General features: G+C 41.0%; 1 protein-coding gene across 3 annotated transcripts in view; it reads right to left on the bottom strand.

Annotated features, from left to right (window-relative positions):
- tspan9a (tetraspanin 9a) overlaps positions 1 to 25,805 on the bottom strand; it is a 184,458-nt gene that overhangs the window by 69,487 nt on the left and 89,166 nt on the right. For 2 of the 3 annotated variants that reach the window (XM_086298013.1, XM_086298012.1), the window contains one exon: positions 1,682 to 1,761. In XM_086298013.1, the coding sequence (XP_086154139.1) occupies positions 1,682 to 1,744 (63 nt within the window). In that variant the 5' untranslated portion in view covers positions 1,745 to 1,761. Of the gene's footprint in view, positions 1 to 1,681; positions 2,829 to 25,805 lie in introns of those variants that run through there. The other variant, XM_086298011.1, reaches the window with a different exon arrangement.

Here is a 25,805-nt window from a genome sequence, read left to right as displayed (position 1 = left end):
ACAAATCTGCATATAAACACATATGTTGATCAGGAAAGTCGCTTTTAAGGGATGAGTTATGTATAGCCTCTTTGGTAATATAAGAAGAGGTCAGACTTTAGTTTCATCCAACGAGTGCCCTGAATAGCCTGTAATTTGTGCCAAATTGTAACATTTAATCAAAAATAAATAATAAACTCTGTTTGGCTATTAATTAACAGGATGTAAAAGAGTAAGAGCAGCAATTCAAATGGCATTTTGTTTCCCTAGCCAATTTATAATTTCAACAATTTGCTTGTTTAATTTTTTGAAATTAATTAAACACAGTATTCGCTATTAAATGAGCTGCCTCCATCTGTTTCAATAAAGCTTTTAGTATGGAAAGACATGCATTATGCTGTAATGAAAAACAGCTGATCGATCACTCATGCACCCAAAAATCAATTTGGGAAACTGCTCTAAAATGCCATCCTTAACTCTAACAGTGGTGAAGTCAATACACATACTGACCGAGTTGAGAATGGGTGCTCACATAAGGCTAAGGCAGCGTCTGCAATAATGACTCCATCATCAAATAAGCTTTTTTTGACCCTATCATCCCCTAAAACAAATATTAGCATCATTAGTTGGGTATATATACCTCTGCCAATCACTATCACACCCGCCTCTATGGACCTGCACATGATCTCAGACTAAGATGAAGGTGCAGCCTTCAAGATGAAGAAAGGTCTGAGCTGTCCATTTTTCTACATATAAATTTGACAGTGATGTAGATTTCAGCTTGTGTGGTGCATGTTTGTGTATACATGTGTTAACGCAGCTGGCCTCTAGTTAATGCCCACTCTGTTGTCCCAGTTAGCTGGGCTATCAACCCACATGACATGGTGGGCCTGAGTTGATTCCCCAGTGTTGAGATGTTTTTACGCTTCATGCTTCAATGCATTCACACAAAAGGCTTGGCCTCATAACCCATAAGCCCGATAATCCAGTCTGTAAACATTCAAGGGATGCCCACTTTTACCATAAATGCCCATGCTTGGTTACACTGTGGAGACCACCACATGCGGTTACTGCGATAGAATTTATTATATTAAACTGAATAAATTCTGTTGACAATTTATCATACCGTGAGTCAAGAGGAATGACGATCCATCAGATCAATTTAGACTATCGCTGACCAACTCAGCTAAAATCCCTTTGCCATTATTGTGCAGCTCATCTGTGTAAATGCCCTGCAGGAGGATATAGTCTTTCCCTTGCATACCAAAAGCAGCATTGCAGCTTCATGTTCACTGTAAATCATGCGACCATGTGAAAGACTGACTTTACTGACCCCCAGGACCTTTTTCCACCAACCCCCACCCGAACCGAAAGGAATAAAAAAGAAAAACACAAAAGGAGACCTGGTGCAATGCCACAGACACTGTCATGACATCCAGGAATAGCAACATGCACAGAGTAACACGCATAAACACCCTGATGTAATTAGAGACGCATGACTGCCCTGACAGCCATCATTTTGTCAGAAAGTAATGTCTCCTGATGAACATTTTGAATAACTTATCACACGCATATGATATGGCTAACGACGAGTAGTGAATCACTCGAGCCAGAATTACTTTGGCAGCATCATCTTTTAAGACGCTCAGAATTTGTATAAATTGCATCAAGTAAGAGGAGAAGAAAATATAAAGTCACTTACCCAGAAGATGAGATTGAAGATGAACATCATATACTTCAAGCAGCAGAGGCAGCCTCTTGCCATGTTGCACTTCTTAAATTCTAAAAGGAACACAAAGGATAGATCCAGGTAAAAGACTATGTATTTGCTGCCCTTGGGTGAGCTGTACTTGTTGTTAGTCTTGTCTCCCGCGCTGGCGTCAGCTGCAGCTCCAGTCTGCCCCTGCTGCGTGTTTTTGCGTGGCCCCGTGGAGCCGTAGAAAGCGCCGGCAGTGAAGCCGCGGCCACCGAAAGGGCGGCCAGACGTGGAGGCTTGAGCAAAATCGGATTCGCGGCTGTCTACAGAAGGGCTACGGTGAATGGCTGACTCCTCACTGCTGGACTTCTCCATACTCTAGGGCTGCAGCTGCTGATGAGGGGCTCTCTGACACACAGTCTACCATAGTCTCAGAGATGATAGGACAGAACAACTTGCCCTCCAAATCTTCACTGCTTCACCTTCTGAAGCAGTAAAGGATAAAATCCACACAGCAACACTACATCCACCTGAAAGCCCACAGATGGATGAAAAGGTCTCCTGTGTAGAACTGAACTGCTCAGGCACCTCTGGCAGGTTTAAGTGTCCTCTGCTTGGTGAAGCTCTCTTGCTGTGATAATCCTAAAGTAGAAGTGCAGAAGGTTCCTGTGAGGAGCATTACCCTCGCCTTATGACGGGACTGTCTTTCTGTGAAGAAGTTAAAGCACTTGTTCTATCCTGTCCTGTAATATCACTCTCCTCCTGCGCGTCTTAATGCTGTGCCCGGCTGCTGCGGTGGGAGTGAAACCCCCGAGAGTCTCAGCTGCTCCACTTCCACGTTCTCTTGCTGACCTGGTAACTTTGATTCCCCCTGTCCCTCCTCTCCTCTTTCCACTGCCCTGCGCCTGTTCAGTCCTCTTGTCTATGTGTGCTGATGCGCTCTCTCTTCCCTGGGTCTCTCACTCTCTGTTTCTTTCTGATTGTGCCAGTATCGCTCTCTTTCCGAGTGTGCCTGTCTACTCTAATGTACCATTCTTTGCTCAGCAGCTCGGTCCCTCTGCTCTGCCTGTGCTCTGCTCTCCCAATAGGAGTGCACTGGCTGATGTGCTATTATCGGCAGACGCAACTAACGGGCATTCCCTATCTCCCAACAAGAGCACTCACCTCCTCCCCCAATTCTCTCTCCCTCCCTCTTGCTTCCTCCTGCTCTCTCTCTCTCTCTGCTCATTCAGTCCCTTCCCACTGCTGAGCAGGCAACCAATGCAGCAGCTGCAGCCAGACCGCAGCTCCTCCTCTCCACTCCCCGCGTCTTTATTAAGCCCATCACTGTGGCTGCTTTGACTAAACATGTTCAGCAGTTTCATATCCATCAGGGGAATTGAGAGGCCATAGATAACAACAACAAAATAAACACACACACACACACACACACACACACACACACACACACACACACACACACACACACAGAAATCAAACATGAAGATAATTGCAGATGAGTAAGGAGTTGTGGAGTAGCAGGGTTAAGGGATGTGAGGTGGAAATTTCTGGCAGTCTCTTTTGCATATGAAAAGCTTTGAGCGTCAGTATGCTGATGACACTGACACCTGTGATTTCACACATGCCAGAGAAGCTTCTCATTCTGCTTTAATCTGTAACTTTATTCATTGCCATAAATAAACTGTAGTTAAATCTGACTGTGGGTTATTCACATATTTTTTTCTTTCTGAAAAACTAGCTTGAAATAGCAGCCAGTCCCCACTGGAGTGATTATTGCATATCACATGGGTGGTGGCGACAGTACTGGGGTCCAGTTTGATCATACTCTTACTCTGTTATTCGTCACTGCACTCCTCACATCCATGTAAGGGGACGCCAATTATCTGGCAACATCCAGGCTCTGGAATTATGGCACCATCTCAAGCATGGAAAGAGGCTTTAAGATGGTGAACACTTTCCAATGCAAAGCCAGGGTGAAACGCACAAGAGCCCTGCTGACTCACACACTAAGCTAACAAGACATTATAAAGCTTCGATTAGAAAGCGTTCCACACAGCTAAAAGTTCAGGATTCTCTGCAGTAAATGGAGGGTAAGTGACAATTATAATAATACAAGATAATAAAAATATGCACAAGATAATTATCTGTCTGTTCATATGAATGTGAGAATGTTTGTCCTCTTCTGAACATAACAGCTAATGTAACCGTTTAATTTTTCTTATCAGCTGTAAGAATCAACTTTTTTTCTCTCTCCAAAATGAACGTGCAGCAGAGGGCACATTGTTTGGTAATTGTTGCCTCTCGGCAGAATAGTGATAATGGGTCACCCTGCAGACGTATGGAGGGAGAGTTTTAACTCAGTGGTCTAAAAGTTCAATCTAGAAATACCCAGTTAACAAAGACAAGATTACCCTCGCCTTCAGCTGTTTCACTGCTGGTGGAGAATTATCTGCCTTGAGGAAGCACGTTTATAAATACAGAGAATTAATGCAAATTATGGCTTCATGGCTTCGACAGCAATAATAATTATGATGGTTGAAAATTCTGGGGAAAAAAACACTTAAATTTTGGTAACAACGGGATCACATTGGAAAGAGATCGAAAGTAAACGGCCACTTATAGTTTTATTACTAATCCTAATCCTATCATTACCAATGTAGCAGCACTGGGGTAATAAGGAATGAAGTTTCTCCATAACAGCCTGTGCACATTGCTCAAGACTTATATTGGACCCGTCACAACTATTGGACCTGAAAAATGTTTATTCGTGGAAGTGGTTTCTCAGAGCTGCGGGTTCCTGCTGGTTCCTGCAGCAAACAACCTCAGAGTGGTCACTTTGGCTGCTAACAGGTTGCCATAATTGCCTGTAGTTTTTTACGTTTGTCTGCAAATATTCCCTAATAAGCTGTTAAATGGAGAAGGTTTCCTTAAAAGTAAAAGTTGAGCCTCAGTGCTGCACCCACCATAGCTGCACTTTTTACTTTGAAGGCAAACGTCTCCTCTAAGGTGAGTTAGGTTTTAGCAGTTTTTCCCAGCACCCACATCCACTAACCACTCTCAACTGGAATACTGTTCTCATGTTTCCCCTCACGCGAGTGGTTGCCAAATAGACACAGTCTTAAAGCCTGGGGCCTTATTTAATTGACCTTACATTTTCACCACAATTGTCACACATGCAAAAAGATGGACAAGTTAAGGTCACATGGTTAGTGGTCCCGTGTCTCCCTGTGAGTGATCACAGGCAATTTATTAACCACCAAATACCCTTTAGCCATCTTCAAAATGTTACCAGAAATGACAAAACTGCATTAACAAATATGACTCTACCTAAAAGAAATAATAATTACCCCGTGTGTAAGGAAAATGTTTGATATTTTTTGGAAATGTGATCACAGGGCTTTTTTAAATGAAGACAGAGTTTCATGTCTCGACATTGATTGTAAGGCTACACCTAAAACAATGGAAACTAAGACTTCTTTTCATCCTCAGTTTCCTCATTTGACTTCACGAGAAAGCAAGTAAGCACGCGAAAGACTTAAAGTAAAGCTTATGAAATGTGTTTGTTATGAACAGAAAATGCAAAGAGTAAAACTTATCTGTCACATATCACAAATCTATCAGGGCTCTGTGGGGCTCTCGCTGTATATCTTGCTGACACTTCCAAGTAGCCAAGTAGTAGGACATACCCAGGCCTACGCAGATTCAGCCGAAGAATTTTTGCCCAGCAGCTGCTGTATTTTGTTAAGGGGTAGAGCAAGAGGCAAAGCTCGAGACTCCAGAGAAATGGACATCTGTGGGATGACACAAAGGAGCTGAAGCTTGAAGAGAAGATGAAAAATATGCAGAGCAGCAGCCGAGTAGACCAGAGCAGAGAGGCTGCGTTTAGATAGAGACGCTGAGTGGGATGAGACTGCATTCAAACATTCTCTGTAGCGCTCAGTAAATCTGGCAGCTCCTTAAACATATGTATGTATGTTTCAAAGGCAGGACTGAAGAGATTAGAGATCACAGGGAACAATTATAGAACTCTGAGAGCTCAGCAGGCAATGCTTTACAAAACAAAATGAGACACAAATGCTATGAACAAAGAATGACTCATTGTTGGTATCACGATTGTGTAAACCAATATCTCGAATACTGAAGTCCTTAAAATATTAGTAAAAGAAATACTAATGAATACCAAAAATTCTTTCATGGAATTAGATGCTCATTTTCAGCAGTTTCAATACTAACAGCACCGTCTTTGCCTCCTCCAGCCCCTCCACACTCACTAGCAGCTGAAGTAGTTGATGTTCACAACGGTGAAGAACACTTTAAGAGGAAGTTTGCGAAGCGAAAAAGCTCCTGCTTTCATACAAATGAATCTGGCTGGCTCACACATTCAGCTTTGCCATTAACATCAGACATCTCTTAAGTCATCATTAAGGCAGCAGCTATCGGCTACGGATAATAATAAAATGATAACGTTAACGCTGGAGCTAGACAAGAAACGTCATTGTCCCTGTCAATCTATAATTTAAAAGCTAGGGCTAATTTAACAGGATGAGACAGTTATTTGTGTCTAAAAAGTGCTTCTCTTGTTTCTCTTAAAGTCCCAGAGTGAAACCTTGGCCGATTGTGACCCCAGCCCATTTTCACATCTTGTCTCCTGTGATTAGGCAGAGGATCAATAGGGAATCCATGACCCGATTGGGGACCCTGTTTAAGCCCCATAGGGCTTAAAATCTGGGACTCAGTTGCTCTTAGAACTAAAGAAGCTTCTCAGATTAGAGGTGAAACGTCTTCAAGGAAACTTAAAGAAGTCCAGACGCTTTACTTTCCAGGCTCCTTAGACTATGACTGAGAACCTTCACAGACATGGTTATGTTAGTCTATTTTTCTGCGCTGCATTAGTCAGCTTAAAAATAAGTTCGTCATTGATGTTATTGTTTGTAGTATTCTAATTTTTTTGGTATTTTTTTTTAAATTTACATTTTTTCACCGTGGTTTTGAAAATGGTATTGAGTATTTTCCTGGTTACTGCTATCAAGTTTGACATTTAGTAGATAATAGGTGCATTTTCCCAAAAACATCTTTTAACATAGAAATAGTAGGTGGTACACTTATTGAAAAAAAGCCCTTAAATAAAGACCTGCACAATGCAAATTGCAAACACTTAAATTGCAGCCACTGACTCCATCTTAAAATGTTGTTGTTGAAGCTACTCAGCAGTGAATGTATGGTATTATTCTCAAATGTTTGTATATTAGTGTAATATCAGAGATAATGTATGCATATCTTCATGATCTTTGTTGTTTATGCCAGCTTAACTGTGGTTTTATTCATTCTGTATCCTCTAAAATATAGACATTTGCCTCCCAGTGATGTCCTAGTAAAAGCAGAATATTAAAAGGGATATTCCCTTATGTGTTGCACTTTCATAAACAAATAACTACTGAAAATCAGTGAGTAATACATACCAACATTTTGCTACTATCATGAGTCTAACATGTAGCAGACTGGATCTGCTGGGTAATGATCTATCTATAACCTGCAACCTGAAGTTTGAGCCCTATAATGAGGGGAATCAGGGACATTTTGAAGGTACACATTGGTTCTCCTGAGTGGACAGGGTGACTGGACATCAGCAGAAACTTGTTGTAAGTGATCATCTTTATCATATAAGGAAAACTGTCTACGCGTATGTGAATAGTCTCATTGAGGATAACGACATTCAGAAAAAGAGGAAACTGTTAATGTTTTCACGAGTATATGAAACGTATGACGGCACCTTCACCGTCATTTGATCCCACAGCTTAACTCTTGTGTTCTAGACAGCACTCTCCATCATTACCAAATGAGGGAGATTTATTGTGCAAATGGCAGTCAATTCATCCAGCAGGCAGCAGTGCAGAATGCCGAAACCCTGTGAAACTATTCTGATGAACTATTTTGGCCTAACACTTTGGGACAGATTTACTAAGTAGTATAAGTTAACATGAAGCTGCAATGGAAAAAATGACATGAATGGCTGGGGTGATCAGCTAACAATCCACTAATTTAGAGATACAGATGCAGCAAGATCTTTTAAACAAAGGTAAATACAATCTACCAAAAGCAGCATAAATTAGCAGAGCAAATATGACCAGACCTGGTGAGAAATCAATCTACTAACCAAAATAACACATCTGATGACAGGTTTTGTTTCTGGAAACAGCATAGCAATTCAGATCAATGTGAGGCAAATGAAGGAGAATCTATATGTTCTGATGTAAGGGTGAACCCTACTACAGGAACTGATAAAGACCATGTGAGGTCTTGAAGGATGGAGCAGTCATTCTCTCAGTAAATCCCGTTTTCTACTTCAGCTGTCAGAATTATCCAGAGAAGTGCTGCTTTATTACAAGCCCATCATGTAAACCTGCAATCTGTACGTAACAGCAAACCCATATAATGTGTAGAAAAACAGAAGAAAGCATTATCATGTGCATAAGTGCTCATCTACAGTAGCTCTCGATTTTACTCCATATGGTTTGAAGCTGCATTTATGAAAGTCAAAGGAAAGAATCTGATTCAGACCTGCAGCCAGCAATCAGTCTCTGCAAATAGAAATTCAGATAATCATCTAAGTACTTCAAATCTCTGCGAGTCACATTATTAGCTACATGTATTCAGAGAGACATTTCACATTATGTATTAAATCTGATACTAGAGAGAAACGCACACTGCTGAATAAAGGTATGCAGACGTCTTCTCCGCAGCTTTCAGTGTAAAAATGTTACTAGAAACCTAAAACATTGCAGACCACTGTGCAAACTATAAAAAAGTAATTTTGTTGTCTTAATTTGATTTATAACTTGTATGTGTCTGGCAAAGAGGAGAAATATGGCAATGGCAATCTGCTCAAAACATCTGTGATGAGGACTCAAGAGCTACAGGAAAGGCCCAAGGCTTTGGCACTGCACTCACAAAGTATTTACCCATTTATTTGCTCATTCTCTTAACATCTCCCTCGGTCATTCAGTCCCTAAAAAAGAAGACCCTATTTTCCTTGTATTTATCACCTTAGCTTATCCCTTCCAGTTGTGCAATTTTATTACTTACTAATTTCACTGACACTGATCTCCATTAGTATATTAAGCCTTGTGAGAGAACTCTTTATTGCAAATGCAGTAAAAAAAAATAAGTGAAAAATATCTAAAAAGAAATTAAATTTTGTATTCCAACAACATCAGCTAAAACTGGAGGCAAACTCAGTGGCTCAGTGATGTACAACAGAAGGAGAAGACGGAAAGAATTTAAAATAATAAGATATCAATCCCACTTGGTGTATAGTATAGTGATTTGTATTACAAGCTGAAAAAAGCATTTTTTGATAAGGCGTGTTCTAGATGCAGTTTATCTGTGACGCTTGGGGAAAATGGCAGAGTAGTGCGTATGAAATGTGAATCTGTTTGACAGAATGTTTCTGACATCATTACACACGACGGTGTCTTTGTGTGCGCCGCTTTGGACTTCTGTTTGTTTGTTTTCCTAAGATTTTATATGAAGTGAAATTAACATTTTTTCCCTGTTGATTGTTCTTTGGTTACATGCAAATATCATTTGTTTGTCATGTTACAGAACGCTTGACCAAAAAGCCCATTAATCAAAGCGTAATTGTTTTCTCCATCATGAAGGGGCAGGGATAGCTCAGTAGGTAAAGTGGTCGCCCCATGATCGGAAGGTCGGCGGTTCGAATCCACTTAACGGCTACCCTGAGGTACCCCTGAGCAAGGTACCGTCCCTACACACTGCTCCCCGGGCGCCTGCTTAGTGGGCTGCCCACTGCTTCACTGAGTGAATGGGTCAAATGCAGAGAAAAAACAAGTAATTTCCCCATGGGGATCAATAAAGTATCCATTATTATTATTATTATTAATTCATTAAATACATCTGTAGAAATCTAGCAAAAATGAAAGAGCCTGGTTGCTTTTAACACAAATGAGATAATCACACTTGGACATTTGAGATAAGGGAAACATACAGTGTGAGGTTCACCATAAGGTAATCTGAACTGTTTTTGGCTTTTATCATTGTTACGGCTCTAGCAGGACTTCATTTGAAAGTGACCTTGTGTGGGTGTGTCCTGCCAGCTCTCCTGCCTTAGGTGCTACCGTTTTTTTGGACAGCTGACTCCAATCAGAAATTAGGAATACTGAAGGCCAGAGAAAGGTAAACTCTACTGCCAGAGAGTCTTGTTGGGTTGCAGCTAGTGAGCTGTGTGTGTGGTGCTTGATTGCTCATGTTCTGCAGAAAGGAGTGTGTTTTGGTGATGAACAATTTTTTGACTCACTTTTCATTTTACTGACGAACACTTGAGTTTTGTTGTTTTCTTTCTTTAAAAGGTGATAGTGGCTTGGCCGACTCTTTTAGTTTAGTTTTTAATAGAAAAATTAATAAAACCCTTTAACTTAACCATTTTGCCTCCCTGTTTCCTTTTTTCCACTTGGACAGTTTGGTTACGTTCCCCTGGACCTTTTTAGGTGATGTAACAAATGGGGGCTTGTCCGGGATTTGAAACCAGGACCTTTCAAACCCCAAGCAAGAATCATACTCCTGGACCTTTATAGGTACAATCATACAGACTTTGGTTATATTCACCAGTCTGCAGATGAAATGCGATTTAAATTTGGGGCACTGTAAGAACAATTTCTGTTTTATTTTAACATATAGTTAGGCCCATAAGTATGTCGATTGTGATACAGTTTTTTTTCCTCCTCACCAACACAGATTATTTTAAAACAATTGATTAGAATGTGATTGGAGCAACTCCTTGAATTAGACTTTCAGCTTCTTGAGGTATTACCAGGTTACTTAGTATTATATTACATTAAGTGTTAGGATTTACAGCCAAATTTACGCACCCGTGTAATTGTTCAAATCTTCCTTTAGGTTCCAAAACCAAAAATCTAGACCCACTATTTTAGGGAAATTAATGAACAGAATACCGTCTTTCATGAGGAAGCGTTTTAGATGTTTTTGATATCTTGCCACTGAATGTCTCTGATTCAGTAACTGAAATTGAATTATGACAATCACAACCCCAGTCACAAGGTCATTTCACTCATGACAGCAAACCAAAAATAAAATGGTGGTTCTAATAAGATGGCATTCCCTGAACCACTAAGAAAAAGAGAGAATTTCAAAAACAAAGGGTTGGGTGTAACTGATGGCTTCTAACAAGTCCACAACACAATTAATGGCTCTAATTTAACTTTGATCATATTACGCAAGGATTTAATGCTACATACCTTTGATCAGTCAATCTGAAACCATATCAGACCTGCAGACATACAGTAAATCACATGTAACAGGACATGACCCTGGTGTGAATTTATGATCAAGGCCCGGATATAAAGAGAGGATTAAAACTACAAAGAGTTACACCCCACATAGCATGTCTCTGTGGCCCGTAGAGCCTCTCAAGGCCACGCTTGTTGCTTTGGACACAAACAGACAACACAGCATAGCCTATGATGACCGAATACTCTGAGGAACATAAACAGTAACTGCTTCCGCTGACTGCAAGATGAGGACATCTTGGCACTTTGTGATCCACGGATATGCAATAATGTAGAGATGAGCTAATAAGCTATTAATTCTGATGTCTGTCTCATCTCCCAAATCAAATTAAAATCAGATGACATCTGGTTTGATATTTATAGTCTGCTGCCCTTTTATGATGCTCTGAGCATTACCCTCTGAGAAGGGGCTGGCCAGACAGTAGCATAATTCTTCAGTCATTCTTGGGTGATTTGCAACCAGGAAGTCAATAAAAGGTGTCTGGAAAGGGTATTAATTAGGAGTTTATGGTATTATGCTGCCCTTGAGGTCCCACTGTAACAGCATGTGAGGTTTCCTGAAAATAGCACTAAAGCTAAGGAATCTAGGACTGTTTCTTAAAGTTAAATTAATGATGTTATTTAGCCATGTAGACTTTTAGAGAGGTGATCTTGTTTAACCCAGTGCTCCATTAGACATATTTCTTAAAATCTCTGTTTACTTATCTACTCGAATGGGAAAAACCACTGACAGACACACTGTGAGAAAGGAGCCATCTGCTGAGTACTACAGACTGTTTTTGTAGCTCCTGTGAGGATTTGAGAGAAAAAGCAGCATTTGTGACACATTCTTAAACCAGCAGACATAGAGGTGCACACGGGACTCACTCACTCACAGACCCCATGAAATTAAATACACACAAAAAACCCCGGAAGCTAGTCCTGTAGTGAAACCTCAATCTAAACTTAATTCCTGCAAACACATCTTTCAGAGCAGTGGGAGATAAGGTAGGACACAAGAGACGGAACAGGGTTTTACAAGTAAAGTGAGCATACTCAGATTACAGGATACTACATTAGCATTTAGATCAGAAAGTGTCTCACCATGATTGAAATGCAACGTAGTATCAGAGTGCAGTAAAGTCCTGTTCAATAAAGGCCATCTCAGAGGGGTCAAACGCCTGTGATGTCTGTAGCTGGACGATATATGAATCCCCGAACAGCACTGCAGATAAATCAAGACTGACACGGGGTTCTGATAATGTTGATCAAAGGAGTGAAATAGCTAGCATCCACCAGTGTCCTACGCTTTATGTAATATTTAAGAGAGTCATAACTGTCTGAAAAAGATGAAATGTCAGCAATATCTTATCCAGTTCACTGGGAATTTGTAGAGCACACCACTAAATTCAGGGCTCGGTTATTGATTCACTGGGTCTATGTTAATTAAACTTGACTGGAGGGTCTTCAAGAAGTATGTTGACTTTCTCTTCAGTGCTAGTTTTCCAATAGCACCTTTTCCAATATGAAAGCAAAATGCTTTCATAAAGCTTCGAGGAACATTCTGGATGTAATGACTGATATCTTTTCAAGGATGAAAATTTAAAATAACTTTTGCGCATTTCTTTGGATTATAACAAGTGTGTTTTGCAAAACAATGTCCATGCTGTCACCTATAATATTGTACAAGTAGTATTCCATTATGAAAAACAAACAGCTTTAGGTTCATTGCACGGCTACAATTTCCACTCTACATGCATATTTTGACAATACACCAGTGTCAGTGTTACAGCATAACCCACCAAAAGTCATACTGACTGAAGCCAAAAGCAGGGTGATTTTTTTTTAATATCCAACAACTCCTATATAATACACATAACCCCCCCCCCACCCCCCCAATGTATGAATAAAACTACAAAATATTGTGTTTTGTTAGGACTTTTGGAGAAGTGATTACGTCTAAGTGCCTCTCCCTTTTATATTTGCTGTACATTAAACTGTGGGTGTTTTCTTCCATAGAAACCAGCAATCCACCAGGTGATTGGCTGATTGGAATCCCCTCTGCTTAGACAACTATCCATCATGGTTGCCACTGTGTAGCCATTTACTGCCACTAGATTGGATCAGCTGGCGGACCGGTCTGCCTTGATTGGTCAGAAAGGCAGAAAGGGGCTAAGAAAGCTACAACATTCATCACTGCTTTAAAATTAAAAATCATACTGAAAAAAAAAACCCTTTAACCTTGAGCTTTTCACCAAACAAGCTACAAATGATAAATTTCACAATATGTACTCTTTCATTCGCTGCGATGATGATGCTCTTTGAATTCAGACTGTACTCAACATCTAATGTACAATGCCTGCTTGATAATGTGCCAAATCAAAGCTGCATCAACATTAACACACTTATTATTTCTTCAGAAATTATGCAGTTAACTCTTAATGTCACAGGTTACAGTTTGATTAACACATATGAACTCAAGTTTCCATAACCTGCAAATGCCTCTGGTACAACATAAAACCTCTTTAAGGCTGTGAAGGCAAAAGACTATATGTTGGGCATATTTGTCTATGCTCTAAAAGCCATGTAGCTGAGTCATGTTTATGTGTTAACTCATAACTACAGCAACACATACACAGCTCTTCTCTCTCTTGCACTTCAGGGAAAAAAGCAATTGGGCACAATCCAGAACTTTAAAGGAAAAATGTCCCCTGATGTACAAAAATAAAAGAGTAGGAGAGACGAATGGTTTATTAAGGGCAATCAGCGTAAAACCTACTGCATTTTCCATGTAGAATAGTAATAATAATAAAAAATTTATTTATCCCAAACATTGGGAAATTACTGAAGATGTTCTCTCTAAGTTACCAGGAGGGCTGCAGAGGATATGACTGGTTGCTATCAGGGGCAGCAGCCCCTTAGCTGACATCAGTGTGCTATCTCTGCGTATACATGCAGTGAGATTAAAGGGTTCGTCTATGCAGGGGGTAGGGTCAACATCATGGTTTGATCTGATTTTTAATGCACACAAGGGTGAGAAACAGCTGGCGCCACACAGCACATGGGGCTCATGTGTGTCCAACGTCCACGCACATCAATAGGCAGATGAACACACTGAATCTCCCGAGGAATGTTAAAGAAGCTGCTGACACAGCGATGTGGGTCAGATGGGGTTCATCAATATTTTAGTTGGCTGTTGATGTAATGCAAAGAAAGGAGGAGTCGGCTGCACTGCTGAGCTGTGTAGATGTGAAGATGGAGAGGGATGGAGTTCAGACATGAGGAAGTATAAAACGCGATGGAATAGAAAATACGAAGCAAGTATCTCCCTGCTGTTCATGCTACTCAGTGCTAAAAGTCGACGATGAGGATACAAAGGCAACGACTGATTAAAGACAGCAGAATGCCTGAGGAGCTTTACAATCCTGTGTACCATAAAGATATCTCATCTCTGTCTTGTAGACTTCAGGACTGTTGTTTGTACCTCAGGGATATCGATCACTTCATGATTTTGAGCCGCCAATGAACAGTACAATAGTGTGATTAACACAATCCCATCATAAAATGATATGTGCACACCCACGTGTGACAAACTAGAAAGAGAGACGGAGAGAAATGTGTGGGTAGAAAAATATAAAACGCATGCAAGAAATAAAAAATAAAGGTTAAATCATGTCTGGTGGAAACCTGCAGAGAGAAGAAGATGGACCAGCTCTGTTCGGCTCCAATCCGACCAGCTGGGCTGCACCTCCCCACAGTATGGCATACCCTGGCTCTCCATGTGTGAGTGTGTCGTGCATGTGTGTGTTATGTGTTTAAACTAGGGACGTGGCGTCTGTCCCTTGGCGCAGACACTGTCAATATGGCTGTGGTCATTCATGAGCAGCCACTTCTTGACTGCCACCCAATGAGAGCAAGGACAACAAAGGAGAGTAAAGGGGAGGAGAGCTAAAGGTAGCAGACAGTGGCAAGATGCCCTGGATCCCTTCACTTTTACAGGAAGTGCCCTGCCGTGGATTAATGGCCTCCTCTAAACAAGCAGCTGCCATGTCATTGTGTTTGTGGATATGAATTAGATATGAAGAAGCAAGTGCTGACAATGGAGCAGATAACCACATAAATAATTTACAGCAGTTTAAAAACAAACAATATGTGCAGACTTTTTATAAAATATATATATATTTTTACTGCAATCTGAGAGACAGGATTTCTGTGAACACTCATAACATAAAATGATACAGAGAGGCTTGGAGAACAAACTAGAGCTGATGGATGCTTTATGTAAACAGCACAGAGGAACACACATGGCCTCTTCACCTCCATGGTGAAGGGAATGAAAACAGCAGATGTCTACAGAGCTGCATAAATGGTGTGGAACAAGCCACGAGGAGTCTCTTTCACAACATCGTAAACAGTGAAACACATGATTATCTTATAAACATCATGCACTTGCCAACAAAGTATCCATCTTCAGGCTTATGTGGGAGTATGTTTAAAACAAATAATGTGACCAAATAAGACACATAAGACATACACATTAGTATCTGACACAGTGCTACAAAGAAGCAATCACACACAAGAACTTGCAAACATGGACACTCGTTAGGCTTTCACAGTATACACATTTATATACGATTGACTAGAGCCTTAATAAACCTCGTATTGCCTTCAGAACTGCCTCAGTTCTTTGTGATAAAACAAAGTGCTGGAAGCATTCCTCATAGATTTTGGCCCATAGTGACAACAGAGATTTCCACCACTTCTCAAAGGTGCTCTACTGGAATAACTGTGGAGTAGGGATGGGTACCGGTATCCGGTGCCATGATGGCATCGGTTCTGACATAAACGGTAGTAACCAGACCGAAAAGCAGCGCACATTTTGGTGCTTTTTTTTTTCCTGAGCTGTGATACACTTTAGATTCTAGCCAATCATTTTACGTTTCCGAGGATAGTAGGCGGGTCCAGGTACGTACGTTCTTTTAGAGCAGAGCTACAGATTAAAAATGCCCAAGACGAAGCGGGCTTGTTGCAGCAGCCTACAACAAGTGCTGTACACCTCCAGGACACTGCGGCGTGCAGCCCGGATCTCAGTTGACCCTTCTCACCCTGGACACAGTCTGTTTGACCTGCTCCCCTCAGGCAGGAGGCTCCGGTCCATTCGCACCAGAACCTCTCGCCACAAGAACAGTTTCTTCCCCTCTGCTGTTGGACACATGAACAATAACCACTTGACTGTCCCCGCCACTAACACATGACCCTACGCTGTGTCACTGCATCATTTCATGTCTGGCACTGATCACCACCTGCACTCATGTATATATCTTTCTACGTAGCACTCTTAATTCTTATTCTCATGTATATATCTCATGTATATCCCATGCACATATCTTTCTTTCTACATAGCACTTTAATTCTTATTGTTTGCACTGAAGCACCGCAGCAAATTCCTAATGTTGTAAACCTCAACATCTGGCAATAAACCCATTCTGATTCTGATTCTGATTCTGATTTAAGCTGATACTGTGATACTGTCAAAGGAGGTAACACCTCAAATCCGATGAAACACCTGGCGACGCATAGCGTTTTTTTTAAAAGCCGAGAAATGCGCTGTATTTGATAGCTTGCTGCGAGACCTCACACCGAGCACATCTACTGCAGGTGTGGTGCCTGTTATCGGACCCGGAGCAACATCCCCCAAGAACCCGAAGAGGAGAGTCCTGGCCCCTAGCCCTGCCAGTGTAGCAGGAATGATGAGGATGATGATGCAGCAGCAGCCGTTCTTCTCTGCGTGAGTAGCTTAATGTTGTTCGTGTGTAATTTACGTTGAGTAGGCTAACCACGTTATTACATTAATGCATGTAAGGTGAACTAGCAAACACCATCATAGCTACATGCGGCTGTCTTCTTGTTTGATGGCAGATGCTCCCTTCACCCTGGCCAAAAAGGCTAAAATGACCAAAGAAAAAGTGGAAAACAGCTAAACATGAGAGGTTTTTGGATAAAGTTTGTGTTTTTTTTCCATAGTTTAAGCACTGCTTCCAGCCAAGAGTGATACCATATATGCCCCATAGCTGCAGAAAAGGCTAACGTTGTTATCTTTTTACAAAGAAAAAAAAGCTGAACATGAGAGGTTTTTGGACCAATTTTGTGTTCTCCATTCTTTAAGCACCGGTTTGAGCACCGTTTGAGCACCGGCACCGTTTCAAAAGTACCGGTTTGGCACCGGTATCGGATAAAACCTAAACGATACCCATCCCTACTGTGCAGGCCATTAAAGTGAGCTCAATATCATGTTCAAGAAACCAGTTTGAATTGATCTGATCTTTGTGGCATGGTGTGTTATCCTGCTGGAAGCAGCCATTAGAAGACTGTGGTCACAAAGGGATGGACATGGTCAGCAACAGTGCTCAGGTAGGATTGTGGTGTTTAAATGATGCTCAACTCACACTAACAGGCCCCAAGCGAGCTAAGAAAATATATCCCACAGCATTTTGCTACCTTCACCAGTCAGTTGATACAAGCCAGGATGGATCCATGCTGTTTATGCCAAATTCTGAACCTACCATCCAAAGATGGCAGCGGCTCACTGTCTTTCCAGACTTCTGTTGCTCATTTCTGGCGTACCCGTGTGAATTGTAGCCTCAGTTTCTTGTTTTTAGTTTATAGGAGTGACACCTGGTGTGGTCTTCTGCAGCCCATTTCCTTCAAGGTTTGACGTGCTGTGTATTCTTGATTGTAATGAGTGCTCATTTGAATTACTGTTGCCTTTGTATCGGATCACAGCAGTGTAGCTATTCTCCTCTGACCTCAACAACAGGGCATTTTGCATAACTTTTTGGACCAGTCTCTGTAAACCCCAGAGATGGTTGTGTGGGAAAATCCCAGTAGGTCATGAGTTTCTGAAAACAACCAACAACCATGTCACGTTCAAAGTCAAAGTCAAAGTTAAAGTCAAAGTCGTTTCTGCCCCGTTCGGATCCTTGCTTTGAACTACCTAAATGCACTGATTTGCTGCCATGTGATTGGCTGATTAGGTACTTAGTTGGCCGGTGAGTGCATAATAGAAGAGCAAGTTCTCTGTGAAGTCCTACACGGGGATCTTACATTCTCCATGCTGAACATGGGATTTTAATCCCTTCAGCAACATGATGCATTACCATTAAGAAAACAATTTAATTTTAGTGTGTGCCAACTGTTAAGTAAGTAACGTAACACTGAGTATCTGGAGCCTACCAAAACATCTGTTATGAACATAAAAACAGATCATTTGCTTAGCTGCCAAATATTCTTAATTAAAGCCTGAAGACGGTGAATCTCTCCAAGGTCCGAGCTAAAATTGGCTCCGGCTACTTTTCTTATTTCACCTACTTACACAATTCTTGCTGGTGACTTGGAGTTCTCAATTCCCCTTTGAGGACTGTTGATTATAAATTAACCTAATATTTTCCCACCCCATGCTTTTTGTGGCTTGACACTGGAACAAAATCACTTGTAGATGATTTAAATGAAAGCATTTTTTGTTTCCCCACAAATCCCAAAACATAATGAAAGAGGCAAAAGCAATTTATGCAGAACATTAATGAGTTGACATTATTCATTGTATGCTAATACATATAAAAATACATTCATTTGCACTGCTTATTTACATAGCGTATTTCCTCTGAGGAAATGATTGAATATCAATTTCAACAAGATTACCCGTGACATGCCCCAAAAACTTCAGAGGCAGAGGGCTACTGGGGAGGAAATGTGAGATGCTCTGCCACTCAGTCATCAATTTTTTACATCATTCCCAGAAGCGCAGGGTCTCCCTCGAAATGATTTAAGACCAGAAAATAGCTTTGCTCTGACCTCTCACCCATAGCAATGGATTAGAATATCCGCGTCACCTCCCGGTGTTCAAATCATAATGTGCACACATTGAACAGTGGTCTTACTTCACGTAAAGTTCCTGCATCACATTTTATACATTTGCAAAAATGTGTTAGAGTTTTGCACATACACATGAAAAGACTCAGGTTGCCTAAGATGGTCTGTACTATCACGTTCAGACTCCACCAGGTAAAAACGAATATTCTGCAGCTGTTCCATGGGGTTGACAGATGACCTCATATGGAGACTCCATCACTCCAAAAGCACAGATCTACTGTTACACACAGAGAGACCAGCAGGAACAGAGACGATATTTAACTATACCCCCATGTAAGGAGTAAGATATAAGATATGAAGCTAAGGCACAGCATGCCTGCCTGCAGAGTTACACTGCATTTAACGCAGCATCTCTCCTTCTCTTCACTGGACTGTATATTTTATGCAGTCATCTCTCTCAGTCCCACTCACACTCTCTCTCCTGTCATTCCGTATTCACACACTGACCTTCACCAAAATGAGAAAACAGCCTCGGTAGCTCAGCTGATTCACATTTAAATAATAATAAAAAAAAATGGGCATGGCTCTTTCAGGGACAAGACTGCTGGGTTTACTTCACAATAGCAGTAAGCTAATCGCCATGCACACCTGCACAGCCATTAAAATTGCTTTCACAGCTCCGCAGGGGGTTGCCGGTCAAGATTGTGCGATAGTGATGATCAAGCAACAAAATCCACCATGAATTACAAACTGAAAGTCGTCCTCTTCTTTTACTTATCTGTAACATTTTAGAATTTCCCTCGATAAGGTGACAGTCACACTAGGAAAAACAGTGGTTGGAGAGCACCGTGTGAGCAAAATTACTGCGACTGTGTGCAATCAACTTGCATTCTTCTTGGCTTTGAAACGGTTGCTTCAAAGCCAGAGACCAAGTCTGAGACCGATCGCAGTCAATTACTGCAAACAGACGTTGATGAATCAAGACGGCAATAAAACAGAGATAAGAAAGAAATAAGACAGTGCCTATCAGTTTTCAGTCAAGTTGGCATTCATATTCAATCTGTTAGTGATACAATAATACTGCCTAATATTAATCAGTTGCTCTCTGTTACAAATATCTTTCCATCTACATCAGAGGTGTAGTGCACCACCAGAACCTTGGTGGACTTGTTTCCAGTGGACTGTGCAGAATCCACTCATCAGGCATGGCTCCCTATACAACAAACTACAAATGGAGTAAATTTATAATTTATATATTTATAAACAAAGAGACAGAGCTGGTTTATCTCATTAATGACCGGCATTCTACAAGGAGCAGAGCAAATCTGAAGCTGAAAATGAAGGCGCTAACAAATAATAATAAAGCGTAACCATAGGTTTTGCACTGAAAACAGTTTTGCAGTGCAAATAAATGAGAAGAAGTAGAAGAAGAATATGTCTATGATATAATGTATTTGTGTGGAGTGCAGGATTTATCCAGAGAGCTGCTTTATTACAAACTATTCCAACATATAAAAGTGAAATCTGCGTAACAGCTGACATCGACGGTGTGCAGAAGAACACAAACATTACTGTCAGATTCAGAACCGTCTATGTGTTAACAAAGATACTGTTACTGTGCCGAGTGTGTAAATGTGCACATCGCTCTGGGTTTTTCTGCACTGTGTGAAACAAGTTAAGCACCGGGGCTGCTGTCTCACATCCTGAAGGTAGAAAGTCTTTATATGGGGCGTCTCTGAAGAAATGTTATGCACACAGTTTGTTGGTGTCATACCTGTTGGTGCAGCTGCTGTGACAGCTGATAGCGAGGAACAACCACACTCCTGAATGAAAAGCTCAAACCATTCAAAATGAAAACTTGCAGCCTATTTAATTCTAGCTTCTAATTAACTGTTAATTCTATGTTAACATGTTTGTGTTGCTCAATTTGAATGTGAGTGCATGAAGAGAAGCGTGTGAGACTGGGAATATTGCTTATATTAACTGAACTAACCGTAACATGTTGTTACATGCAGACACTGAGCTAACATATTAACACAGTCCCATTAATTGCTGCATTTTAAAAGATGCGTTAATAAGAGAGGGAAGTAAAAGAAATAAATAAATATGAATGTTCCTCTATTGTGCAGACTGCAGAGAAAAGACATGGAGAGCTGTTTTCATCGTGTAATGATCTCTGTGTAGAAATAAAAGCCTGGAACACTGGAAACGGCGCTTCTCTTGCTTTGGGCTTCTCTGCCTCCCTCCCTCTGTTAAGTTCAGTTCAGTTCTCCCGTGTTTCAATAAAATACCCGTATTATTGCGGATCAGGGGCTCAGCTCACAGTGAGGACTGAGCAAAGAGTGACATGTTTTTGCAGTGTGCTGTGCCAATTATGCACTCGCTCTGTTAACATCTCTCCCTCTTAGTCCTACTAAATAACACAACAGCGATCAAACACATGTTGGGCACAAAATGAGACATGCTTTTTGGTGTTAAATTTATTGCAATATACAGTGAATTGCCAGGCACAAACCTTAGCAACTCAGGTTTGTGTGTGTCATTGTTTGATGGAGAGGAGAATGATTCTGACTAACATGCTGGAGATCTCTTTGCACTTACAAGGCAGAGTAATTGCAAATCTTCACCAATATGTTTAAGAGTGACTATAATCAGTCAGAGTCCTGGTGACACAAGTTTCCTACCACCAGTAGGGATGGGTACCGATATCCGGTGCCATGATGGCACCGGTTCTGACATAAACGGTAGTAACCAGACCGAAAAGCAGCGCACATTTCGGTGCTTTATTTCTGTGATACACTTTAGATTCTAGCCAATCATTTTACGTTTCCGAGGCTAGTAGGCGGGCCCAGGTATGTACGTTCTTTTAGAGCAGAGCTACAGATTAAAAATGCCCAAGGCGAAGCGGTCAAAAGTCTGGCTGTACCTCACACCGAGCACATCTACTGCGGGTGTGGTGCCTGTTATCAGACCCGGAGCTAGCAACATCCCCCAAAAACCCGAAGAGGAGAGTCCTGGCCCCTAGCCCTGCCAGTGTAGCAGAAATGATGAGGATGATGATGCAGCAGCAGCCGTTCTTCTCTGCGTGAGTAGCTTCATGTTGTTCGTGTGTAATTTACGTTGAGTAGGCTAACCACGTTATTACATTAATGCACGTAAGGTGAACTAGCAAACACCATCATAGCTACATGCAGCTGTCTTCTTGTTTGATGGCAGATACTCCCTTCACCCTGGCCAAAAAGGCTAAAATGACCAAAGAAAAAGTGGATTTGGACAAAGTTTGTGTTTTTCCATTGTTTAAGCACTGCTTCCAGCCAAGCGTGATGCCATATATGCCCTATAGCTGCAGAAAAGGCTAACATTGTTATCTTTTTACAAAAACAGCTGAACATGAGAGGTTTTTGGACCAATTTTGTGTTCTCCATTCTTTAAGCACCGGTTTGAGCACCGTTTGAGCACCGGCACCGTTTCAAAAGTACCGGTTTGGCACCGGTATCGGATCAAACCTAAACGATACCCATCCCTAACCACCAGCGACTTGTGCAGCTGCCTTGGAAGCTAAAAGTTGGTCACAGCGATGAGTCCAAGAAAGCAAAAAAATGAAATGCAAACACTTGGCCGTTGTTTTCCTGGTAACGCTGAGGTTGCAGTCCTATTTTCACTCGAGTGTGGCTGAGGCCTAAAACATCATTATAACAACATGACCTTTGTAAAAACCAGTAAATTCACTGAATGCTTCCCAGTCTCTGTGTCCTGTATGTGGGGTATTTTTTTCCCCTGTCTGCTTGTGTACGAGGAATCTAGATGAGCTGGGTCAGACGTCCCTAATTCAGTTCATCGGGAGTTTTATTTCCTTTTCAGTGTAGGTTAGGCTCCAGCCCGTCTCCACGGTGGTATTACTGCCACATCACAGGTGGAGGCAAAGAGCACACTGTACAGAATGTTAAAGTGGAGGAAAACGTTAGGGGGAAGGACACTGTCCACCATTTTCACACTTTCAATACAACAGTATTTCCTGCATTACCATTCATGCCAATTTACAAGAAGACAACAGAACAAATAGAACTGGAGTTAAAGGTCTCGCTGCCCTTTATCTAAAATACACTTTGCTACAAGCAGATAGCAATCTTTCTAGTTCAACAATTTCACTCTACTTTTTGTGGCTCTGTGCTGCATCCACATTAATATTCATAATATCAGCTCAAATTTCATACTGCAATTCATTATACCCTAGCATTTTGTTACTCAAGGTTACTGCAGAAGGGAATATGCAGTCATATAGCTGAAGATAATGTGTGCAAAGGTTCAAAATACTTTCAATCTTTAGCCACACTGTGAGGCTAAACGAAATGTAATCAGCTCGAGCGGCACGTGGTAGCAAACATAATGCTTCATACTTAACCCGCGTGCCGATAAGTCCATAATATACTGGGGAGCAAAACGCTCAGCTATAAAATTACCATAATAATACTTAGTTTCCTATTGTCAACAATCTCTCATTTTAAACTGACATTAACAACAGCACTGTAGTCTTAATCAACGTCGATGAGTATTTCCAGTTAAACAGAGCCTTGGTGCTGTGGTAGCAGCACAAATGCACCTGACTTTAAAGAAGAGATCAGGGTTTGGTACCACTTTTTACATTTTGATGTTGAAATATGCATTTTTAAAGCACACGTTTTCCATGACCATTTCTTCCCATCTCCCCAAAGTTCACTAGCTCACAGCTGCAGAGACTTATGGATTGTAGAGACTGAAAGCAAAGCATCTCCCAGTTTCAGCACATTTCTGTTACAGAATGACAATAGAGTTACAGCAGCAGACACTATTGAGCCTTGAGCGTGTGTGTGGTGTACTGTGGATGAATATGGACCAAGATCAAGTTCTACCCCCCCTCCCCATTTAGTTTGATTTATTTATATGACATATAGAGATAAAATGTGAGCTTATCTTAGATTCATGAGAGTCTCTTAATAATTTCTGATCATTATTTGAATTCTATAAAACATCCAAGATTGTCGGGAGACCACCATTCAGTTTACGAGGTTCCCGTTATATACACAAAAATAGTAAATAACAGATGTAACTCCAGCACCTTCAGGCTTAGCTCCTAAAAGATAAGACAAGAAATGCTTTATCTCAGAAATGGGAAATTCTTTAAACCCCTTACAGCCCCTGTAAGAGTCATATGCTATGCTGACAGCGGCATAACAGTCAAAAAGCCTCAGATGTGCTAGGTGGTCCACGTAGCAGCCCTGTACCCACAGGAGGCCCAGTGTGTGAAGTCGTCACGCTTTGCTACTTCAGAGCACATGAAAACAAAAAAAGTCAAAACCTGAGTAAAAAAAATAACCACAACGAGGTAAGTTAACTTGTTTTCACAGGATTAAAATTGCAAAAACAAATGTTTAGTTAAAGACTTTAATCAGTAAAAGTATAAAATTGATTCTAATATAAAACATTTTTCTGGCAATTTTTGACATTTATGCTCTAAAGACATGAGGCGAGGCCTTTCTAAAGTAGGGCCCATGAATCTGTGTGTTCCCAGTAAACTCAGTAATATGAAAATTCAAGCTGGAGCCTCACAGAAACACTAGAAAGTGTATTCCTTCCATGCATTCTAATTATTATGTGTCTATCATTAGTTGCTTTATTATAGGATGCTATTTTTGCCTTCAGCCCCCATTATCTTCTCTCAGCTCTTTGTTTTTGTTGTTGTGACGTTTTCCATTTTTTCCCCAAGAATTCATTGAAAAGACTGCCTCTGTGCGCTACGGCTGTCTCCACAAATCACAGTAACGCTGACACATTCAGACTAGGCGCTTTAATGGATATGTGATACAAGCTATTAAACACGCCTCGAGGCTCGTATTCATAAAACTTCTAGGAATAGCAAAAGGAACTGATCTGGGATCACTGTTTGGGACCGCATTAGCACCACTGTAGGATATCTATCTAATGCATTCCTGATCTTCGTCTAGAATCGGTTGCGTTCTAAGCTGCGGGCAGGACGAACTGACATTGAAGCTTTGAATATCGGGGACAACGATGACAAGATGAATCCGCAGGGTGTCAACATCTGTGACAGCCTGTAAGTCAAGGTTGCAGGTCTTCCAAATCGGATCGACAAATGCCCGAGCTTACAGCCCACACCTCCAATATTCTGACAGGCCTCTATTCTTCTCCTCCTGCCCTTCTACTCCAAAATATTACTCCAAAAATACTAAAATATTTTGGATCGTTGTTGCTCCTTTTCACATGTTTACTGAATACGTGGAGCTGTAGCGCAGAGAATAAGATAAGAGAGATAAGATAAGATAGAACTTTATTAATCCCTCGGGTGGGTTCCTCTGGGAAATTCGATTTCCAAAAAAAGCACAGCAACGACCGAAGTTACAGTTACATGGGGTAACTGTAACTGAATGGGGAGCATAACGAATATAGCACAAAAAAAAAATCATCTTTAACCTGCGTTGGCAAGGAATTAAAATGAGCTAATTACCTTACATATCACACAAAACAGTTTAAATGGAAATGAGCATAATGAAGATATAAAAATAGAACCATTCTATAAGAAAGAAATAGGCAATGCTCAGCTAAAAGCAACTCCAATATTGGAACTGAAATATAATTACATCACCTCTGATAATGAAACACCTTCAGAGAGGGCATTGTTTTTGTTCTGAAATTACTGCCTAAAAGGCACTGGGGGAGTCATTGTATATAATACAATGCTGTATGGGCAATTAGTGAGAACTCTTCAAAACATTTGTTTCCTTCTGCCTATGACGTTTTCTATATATCTCTTCCAGATGGGCAAACATTGCTGCAGGGAACAGGAATTTTGCTTAGTAAATGTGGAAGACACTCTCAGTGTAACAACAGTGTAAATAACAATTGGGAAATGTAGGTAAATCTTTACACAGCCAACCATAGATTTGCAACAAACAAACAAACAA

The sequence above is a fragment of the Aulonocara sp. 'chitande type north' Nkhata Bay genome, linkage group LG7 (assembly GCF_057382095.1).
Source record: "Aulonocara sp. 'chitande type north' Nkhata Bay isolate Kocher_YH1m ecotype deep benthic linkage group LG7, A_spYH_male_GT1.1, whole genome shotgun sequence".
Lineage (NCBI taxonomy): Eukaryota > Metazoa > Chordata > Actinopteri > Cichliformes > Cichlidae > Aulonocara > Aulonocara sp. 'chitande type north' Nkhata Bay.
This window is presented reverse-complemented; position numbering and strand designations above follow the sequence as displayed.